At 38.3% G+C, this 8,991-nt stretch overlaps 1 protein-coding gene across 1 annotated transcript in view; it reads left to right on the top strand.

Annotated features, from left to right (window-relative positions):
• Positions 1-99: 99 nt before the first annotated feature.
• The window catches only part of stk39 (serine threonine kinase 39), a 32,561-nt gene continuing 23,669 nt past the window's right edge, over positions 100-8,991 (top strand). The window contains exons 1-9 of the mRNA XM_003447396.5: positions 100-799; positions 2,310-2,422; positions 2,682-2,790; positions 3,939-4,077; positions 4,431-4,486; positions 5,471-5,580; positions 7,702-7,803; positions 8,164-8,297; positions 8,440-8,488. Of these exons, the coding sequence (XP_003447444.1) occupies positions 694-799; positions 2,310-2,422; positions 2,682-2,790; positions 3,939-4,077; positions 4,431-4,486; positions 5,471-5,580; positions 7,702-7,803; positions 8,164-8,297; positions 8,440-8,488 (918 nt within the window). The 5' untranslated portion in view covers positions 100-693. The remainder of the gene's footprint in view (positions 800-2,309; positions 2,423-2,681; positions 2,791-3,938; positions 4,078-4,430; positions 4,487-5,470; positions 5,581-7,701; positions 7,804-8,163; positions 8,298-8,439; positions 8,489-8,991) is intronic.

Genomic DNA, 8,991 nt, shown 5'->3' with positions numbered 1-8,991 from the left:
GGATCCAAAGCGTAATGAAGTGATATAACAAATAAAACAACCAAGTCTCATTAGTAAATTATTCCAGCTGTTAATTTTTTACTCTAAGAAAATATTAAACATTTAAAAAAGGTGATTTTTTTTTTTTTTTTAGTGTTCTCACATATCTTCACAACAACTTTAAACTCAAACAACTTGCAATTACTTGTAAGAGGAGCATTAAATGTTCGTAGTGGACGCACACAGATCAATAAACAGTCTGATGGCGTCATCTGCTGGCCAGTAGTATGATCGTCACCTGCAGCTCTGACTGCATGTGACATATTCTGGACATATTACTGAACTTACACGCACACGCACACACGACGTCATCTTCACATCAGTATTTTAACACATTCATTGCTATTTTAACTAAAACACAATTTCCTTAATATCTGTAATGTAACCATTCTTCTAACAGAGGCTTTATATTAGGTGTGTAATAAAACATCTTAATCGAGTCACTGTCTCGAGCGCGCGCGCACGCGATCCGTTATTTTCCGGGTTGTGCTCGCTCAGCGGTAGAGGCGGCTCTTCCTCTCCTGCAGCTGCCAGCTGACACTAACACTGAGGAGGTGAGGTCAAATTTGACTCTCTCTCTCTCTCTCTCCCTCTCTCGCTGCCCGTCAGTCTGAGAGAGAGGCTGCTAACTAGCGCAGCATCATCATCTTCATCATGGCGGATCAAGGCGACTGTACAGCTCCTGTCCACCACCCGCAACCACCGCTGACAACCAGCTGGCCAATTACCCGGGAGTCCTACGAGCTGCAGGAAGTCATAGGTTAGTGTCCGGGGATGTACTGAACGCCGTGTAACTGTCGTGGAAACCCAGCCCGCGGCGGGTTATCGGAGGTGAATGACGACGAGGGCCTACCGGCTTTTTCATATGCAGCAGCCTCCCGCAACGCTTTGCAATGCGGATGTTACCAGACACAGTCAGGGACTACCGGTTCACAGCTCACGAAGCGGAGTCGGGTAAAAAATCTGGGCCGCTGCACGCGCGTGGAACTGTCACGTTCAATAAGTGGCTCTCAGGCGGGCTCCGATCACCGAGCTTGACTCCAGCTGTGCTGATTTTATAGCACGTGTCCAGTTTATTAGCAGCTGCTTAAATCACAGATGCTGCGGATCTGTGAAGGCCACGTCGTGCCGTCTGTGGTGGCAAATAACTTATTATTATACATGACGAGCTAAATATACAGCTACTTAGTATTCATACAGCTAATAATAGCAGTAATGGCGATCTTTAAAAACTATGGCAATAGCGGAATTGTTACTTTTAAAACAATAAAGCTTGCCCTAAAAAGTCACTCCGCCGCTGTGTTTTCTAATTATTATTTTGTTTAATAAAGTTAACACGTGGTCGCTTAAGTCCAAAAATTCAAGAAATCCAGTTTACACTCATGTTAATTAGAGAAAAAAAACTTTAACAATTTTCACATTTATCGATTCAAATGATTAACACAACTTTTCTGTTGTGGACTAATGGAGTATTGATTAATTGAGACACATGACTCAGTCTGTAAGCATAGCTTATAAGTAGCTGCAGTGTGGAGCACTGCTGTAATAATAGTCCATGTTGTTGTTATCCTGCAGAAAAACCAGCAGGTATGTGCATTAACCTATTGTTAATATATCAGTTAGTATTTATTTTACAAAGACATTTAAAACTTAAACTTAACTTGTTTTATTGCATGAATCACCTAATGCTGAATTATATTACCTGAGACATAATACTGCTAATCTTAAATGCATAGAAGAAAAGCAGAGGAAAGCCATATGCATATTTTTGGCAACTGCATGCACTGTGCACATGAGCTGACAAGTCAAATCATGAGTGATAAGAAGTAGCGCCTCCGCTATGTGCAGCTGACAGTGATGAGTAAGTGAGACCCCCCCCCACCACCACACACACACACACACACACACACACACCTCAACTTGTAGGCAGTCACAATTCGTGATGTGTTCTCTGGCGTATCTGCTTCTAACAGTTTACAAGCAATATGTCATGTGTCACAGCATCTTGGTGTGAACAGCTCTGCTACTCCACAGCGTGGCCTGATTTGTAATGAGTCAAGTAAACCACTCATCACATTGATAAAAAAAAAATGAAGAAAAAAACAGAAGTTCTGTTAGTAACTAAAACAGAAAAGCTGGGAATCTGTGAGCCAGACAAATCCATAAAGCTACAGACTGATGCTGAATTTAGTCTTCCAGCTGTGTGTGATGCGATTCCCACTTGGCTCCTGTTTACTTTGTCATAGCTTCATTGTGGCTCTAATTCTCAGGCAGCGGGGCCACAGCTGTTGTGCAGGCAGCCCTCTGTACCCCCAGACAGGAGCGCGTAGCCATAAAGAGAATTAACCTGGAAAAATGCCAGACCAGCATGGATGAACTATTGGTGAGTACAATAAATACGGGCTGTTTTCTCAACCCAGTGTTTTGGTTTTTTTACACCACACCTGATTCCTGTAGTACTACTTAACTTCTGCTACATATTGTTATTGTTCTCATTTATCTATTAATGCAGTTTGCATAGAAATCTTCTAACTTTCCTGTTGTTTATGCAGCTTGCTGCGGATTATTATGACAAAGCAAGTGCCCTGAAAAAATGAGATGTCCTGTATGTGAAATATCCTGTCATTTGCCTCTACCAATAGAAAGAAATTCAAGCCATGAGTCAGTGCAACCATCCCAATGTTGTCACATACTACACCTCCTTTGTTGTGAAGGATGAACTCTGGTTAGTCATGAAGCTTCTGAGTGGGGGTAAGCTTCACCTGACACGGGTGGCTTAGTGATGCATTCATGCCATTCATGTGATAACATAAGTCTTAAATGCCCTTACACTGGTCTGTGTTTAATCTGATTAAAGAACAGCAGTGTATCAACCTGTGTTATTGCCTAGTTAACAAAAAGCGTTACATCTGAGAAATTTCAAAACTTATTTCAACAACTGTTACCTTTATGTGTCAGAAAATCTCTAAAACAGCAACACATAATATAAGGCCAGTTTCAGTATAATAATTCATTATAATTAATTAATTTTTTTTTTTTTATCAGGTCAGTTTAGTTTCGCTTAGACTCCAGTGGGCTTTGCTCAGTTCAGTTTTATCATCATTTGTCATTGGTAAGGTTTAATTAAGTTTTGCTTTATAGTTGGAACACTTGTAGATATTGTCCTCAAAATACAAATTTGACCACACTCATGAAGACTAAAATTAAGGACATTTGCTCGTCATTTTTATTTTATTTAAATTTGTAACCGTTATATCTCTGGGACAACAACTGAAGACCAGTGTTGGGTGGCTAGTTTTGTGTTCGCAGACTGTCTGTGCAGTGCTATTAGGAGCCAAAGTTACCAGTACAATGTGGTTGTTTCTTTTCTGTACACAGCTTGCACTTTACCGTTGTACTCTTGCTCTTTTGTACAATAAAAATAAAAGTAATGTCCATATCTTCGCAGTAAACCGCTCCGGCATTTTCCAGCACACGAACTGAAATCAATGTAATGTGATTGCAGTAACACCCAACAGTGGTAACGAACTAGAAAACCATAGGTTTAAATCACTGAATCAAGTAATTTCAGCTGTAAAGACAATACGACCATTCTGGCTCATTTGTTGTTGTATTAATTTAAGTAACTACATACTGTAGTGGTTTACACGTTTGCCTTAAAAGGGAAAATCAGAATCCTTTTTATTGTCGTTAAACATCAGAAGTTCAACGAAATTAGAAGCAGCTCCCTGCAATAAAAACAAATCTAAAAATACCAAAATATACAAATGACCACAGGCGTCGTGCCAATGGTCACAAACACTGAAATGTAACATAAATTAATCACTCAACAGATTTTTGTTTCCCATTATTTTCTAAAAATTAACCATGTTTTTTTTTCTTGGCTGGCATCTTTTTAGGATCTATGCTCGATATAATTAAGCACATAAGCAAAGAAGATGATAAAAATCGAGCTTTAGAAGAGCCTATTATTGCCACTATATTAAAAGAAGTTCTGGAGGGTCTGGACTATCTACACAGAAACGGACAAATTCACAGGTATTTGTTTTTCTCTTTTTCCTCTGTTTAATCAACATTGTTTGATTAAAAATATGATCCGCTATCTAAAAAACCTGGGGAAAACAAGTTAAAATTTGGGTGGATCGCTTAAAACCAAGTGGTAATGTTGAAAATGAACACAAATACGTTCATTCATTGGATTGTAGCTCAGTCATGATCTGTACACTTCCTGATTATCAAGGTCAGTGTGAGTCAGACTTAACCCTCTACGACCCCCATGGGCATAGTTCTATATGGTGATGGTCAGGGCGACACGTTAACAGGAGTGGAAGAATCAATGCTGCTCCACATGACTTTGTTGTTTGACTGCATTATTGTTTTGTTGACCTCAGGGATGTGAAAGCTGGAAACATACTACTGGGGGAAGACGGATCTGTTCAGATTGCAGGTTTGTTGAATACTGTGTAACACTCTCTTAAACCTCTTTTTTTTGGTTAGTTTCACACTAAATGCATACACTGTATTTGTGGTAAAGTGGTGGAATTGATTTCATAGGTTGTAATAATTAACAGAGAGCAATAATGTATGTTTACATTTGACTTTTTTTTTATTTGAGAATCATAATTCTTTCCTAATTATTGTGTGTCAGCTTAATCAGTTACTCCATTGAAGCTGTCAGCTTTTTAATGCTGCCTGTTATATTTAAATGAAGTGACTGATTACAGCCTTTAATAAAAACAATTACAGGAATTAGAAAAAGCAGTTGACTCTGTAATAAAATAAAAACAAAATATCTGCAGGTTAACAAATAAGCACAGCAGGAAAAGCACAAGTGTAACCCGTTGAGTTAATTAGTTTCAGGGTCCTGATGGGAATGCATTATTTTGGCTGATACTGGATTCACACTATGTTACCTGTTGTTCTTTTTCCTAAACAGACAAAGCGTACACTCACTCACTAGCCATGTTATTAGGTACTTAATTAGATTCACCTTGCTAGTACTGGGTTGGATGTCCTTTTCCACTCAGTACTGCCGTAATTCTGGAATAGATTCAACAATAATGCTGACGTAATATCACCATACAGTCACTGCAGATTTGTCAATAATAATAATAATAATATTACTAACATTTTATTTCAAAGACCGAAATCACAGTATGCACACAAATTTTGAATCTACTCTTTTGACCAGCTCATTACATAAGCATGCATGCAGCACTCATTGCAGAAGAGATCAGCTTTCAGACTGTGACGCAGTAAACAAGCTAAAATGAAAATGAACAATTCTGATGTCTTTGATCTTCAATATTTACTCTTTACCCTGCAGCAGCCACACAGGGTTGTGACACAGATTTTTAAATGAGCAAATTACTGCGTGTCGTTGTTCTAAAATCTTCGCTGTTGTTCTAATGCTTTTCTTTTGTTTTTACAGATTTTGGAGTGAGTGCATTTCTAGCTACAGGGGGTGACATGACTAGAAACAAAGTTCGAAAGACCTTTGTTGGCACACCATGCTGGATGGCACCAGAGGTGATGGAACAGGTGAGTCTGTTTCTGTCGAGGCAAGATCGAGGCAAGAGCTGATGAAAACTTTTATGTTATGTACTGGAAAAAAACGCAACTGGTCTGTTTTGGGTTTTTGTATTCTAGTCTTTTATTAACTGTTTTCTGTTTGGTTTCACTATCCTTGGTTTTTGATTATAGGTTTAGGGTTTGATTCCATATTTTCATCCCTTTACCTTGTGCAATATTTCCTGTTATTTTTGAGCTCTTGATGCTTTGTTCCAGAGTGGATTTTTTTAAAACTTAGCTTTAGCTGTTATTTTGGGTTGGTTGTTATCTTCCCTCAGTTTTGTTGTTTTCTGTGCCTTCCTTTATATCTTCAAATCTGTGTTGCCCCATCTTTGTTCTTTCATGTATCAGCATTTCCTTGTTTTAGCTGGTGTTGTGCTTCAGTTCCTGTTTTACTTTTTTAGTTGTCTCTTACGTCTTGTTTTGTTTTACTTCCTCCCCAGTCTTATTGCCGTGATTGTCTACATCTGTGTCTAGTTTGCTCCAGTTGTTGTTCACTTCCCTAAACACCCCATGTGCATCAATAGCCCAGTGTTTTTTTTTGTTTTTTTTTACACATTTATTTGTTGGTTATAACAAGTTTTACATAATACATCGTGAACATAAAAGCAAAAGACATAATGATAGAAACAAAAATAAAGCAAATCATAACAGAGGGGGGCGGGGCAGACAGACATATCAAATTAGCACTTCAAGCTGTCAAATCCACAGTGTATACGTTGCAGTTCTCCAAAAAGTTGTAGAATTTTGACCATATGGCCCCAAACATGTCCAGTTTATTTCTTAATGCATACGTTATTTTCTTCAGAGTTAGTATAGACGTCAGTCCATTAAGGCACTGAGAAAGTCCTCCCTAGTATTTTCATGTACTCTTTTGGGTTGTGTTGCGTTGCTTTTTGGACTTTTTATGTGATTCTTTTATTAGATCTTTTCATCAGACTGCTCACTTTTGATTCATTCAGTCTGCCTTTGTTTCCTCCCTTCAACACTGCACAAACATAAAAGCAGCAGCTAGGCTGCTAACAAGCACTTGCACATCAACCCTGTGCTTGCTTCCCTTCACTGATCATTCATCCATCTTCTTCTGGTTATCCAATTCAGGGTTGCTGGGGGGCTGGAGCCTATTCCAGCTGTCATAGGGTGAGAGGCAGAGTATACTCTTGACAGGTCGCCAGTCTGTCGTAGGGGCAACACAGAGAGGCAGACAACCGTTCGCTCTCACACTCACACCTACAGCCAATTTAGAATCACCAATTAACATGTCTTTGGATTGTGGGAGGAAGCCAGTGTAGCCAGAAAGAACCCACATAGACACAGGGAAAATGTGCAACGTTAACACAGAAACCAAGAGCTTCTTGCTGTGAGGTGACAGTACTAACCACTGTACCACCATGCTAGCTCTTCACTGGCTTCCAGCGAAATTCAGATTCAGTTTATTAATCACATACAAGGCCCTACATGGCCAGGGTCCTGCACATATCACAGACCTGCTGAGACCTTGTTTCTTATTAAGGCCCATTAACTGTTATTTTAAATCCAGCTTTTAAGGTCGGAACACGTAAACTTTGAAACAGCCCTGCAGGTCAGCTGATTGAGTGGGTTTTTTTTTTCAAATTCTACTGAAAACTTTTTTTAGCCTTTATTATGATTATGATATTAGAGGGAAGCTGAGGGAAGACAAGCAGTAAAGGGCCTGGGACAGATTCAGACCTGGGCTTCTGCAATAGTCTATTGCCATATGGGTCACCTGCTTAACCCAGTAAGCTATAAGGACAGGTGTAAGCACACAAGAACACTCTTTATAATAGGTTAGCTTTTCCATAATCGTCCTCCCATTATTTTTAGCTATGTAGATGAACAAATGTAAGAACCTTAGTGTGAATGTGTTGTTTTTTGTACTGTATGTTGGGATATTTACACTTGCTGTTAAAACACACAAAACCTGCTATACAAAAAAAGTTATTATTATTATTATTAAAATATATTTGCCAATATTATTTTTGACATGAAAACCAATAGCAGCATTGCCTTAACATAAAGCCCTTAAGCATTACTTTGGTATTACAAGGTACTGTAATTCTGTGTCCGCAGGTTCGGGGGTATGATTTTAAAGCAGATATATGGAGTTTTGGAATTACAGCTATTGAATTGGCGACAGGCTCTGCCCCCTATCACCGCTACCCTCCCATGAAAGTATGTGCTCATTCAGTGTTATTTAATCAGTCTTGTAACATACACTGGTGCTGGCAAAGAAAAAAGAAAAGGAAACTGGCCATAAACCTTGATAAACCTTCTCCTAAATAAACTTCTTTGAGGTTTTCTTAGTAAGGATGAATTTTATGTGGAAAGACAGCAGTTTGGCTTGCTGCTCTTTCTGTAATTGGGAAACCTAAGAGCTAATAAACAGGCAGCGTTTCATCTAAAAGATACTCATCTTTATGTTCCACAACATTTCCCACAGTTTCCTGCTCTTAGTTTCTTTTCCTCATCTACAGATTTTGTACTGGTGGTGAAATGTTTTGGCAGTTATGACCACTTTTGTTGTCTTTTCAGGTTTTAATGCTTACCCTTCAGAATGATCCACCCACTCTAGAGACAGGTGTTGAGGACAAGGAAACTTTAAAAAAATATGGCAAATCATTTAGAAAGCTAATATCTATGTGCCTTCAGAAGGATCCTGTCAAAAGGTTAGCAACATGTTTATGTATCAGGCAAATATGTCAATGGAGAGAGCTGATGCAATTGTTGGTCAGTAAAATGACCCGATCGTGAGTAACATTCAGTAACTGTAATGATGCTTTCTTTTTTCTTTGTATGTTTTATCTCTAGGCCTACAGCCGCAGAGCTTTTGAAGTGCAAATTCTTCCAAAAGGCCAAGGTATTTGTCTCATCTCACTATCTTTTGTTATTATTGCTGTCCGTTTGGATTTATGCCAGGGACGAGTCAGATATACACGCTGTGAATGCTTTTTTATGCGTTTTTGATGTTTATACTTACTTGGATGAATCAGCAATGACATAAAACATAACATAGCTACTATTATTTAATATATAAGAGAAATAGTAGTATTATCGCTATTATATGAATTATTATTAATAATATTATTATTTAGAATTGAGTACATTTGGGGCATAAAGTTTAAATGTTGCTCTCTTATAATAAGCACTGTGTTTTCCTGAAATTTTTACTATAATAGTGATTAGTTAAGTAGTTAAATGGTGAATAGCCAAAATCTTTATAACAGAGTTATAAGATTACAAAATCCTTTTTTCAAGTAGATTAGCAGTTAGAGTAACAGTCTTTTTAATTCATTTTAATTTTGTGAAGAGTACTCCAGCCTCATCTTGCTGTTTCTGCATAGCCAGTAACCAATTAATACC

Source organism: Oreochromis niloticus, linkage group LG16, assembly GCF_001858045.2.
Source record: "Oreochromis niloticus isolate F11D_XX linkage group LG16, O_niloticus_UMD_NMBU, whole genome shotgun sequence".
Taxonomy (NCBI): Eukaryota; Metazoa; Chordata; class Actinopteri; order Cichliformes; family Cichlidae; genus Oreochromis; species Oreochromis niloticus.
Note: the sequence above shows the minus strand (reverse complement) of the source record. Positions and strands in the feature narration are given on the sequence as shown.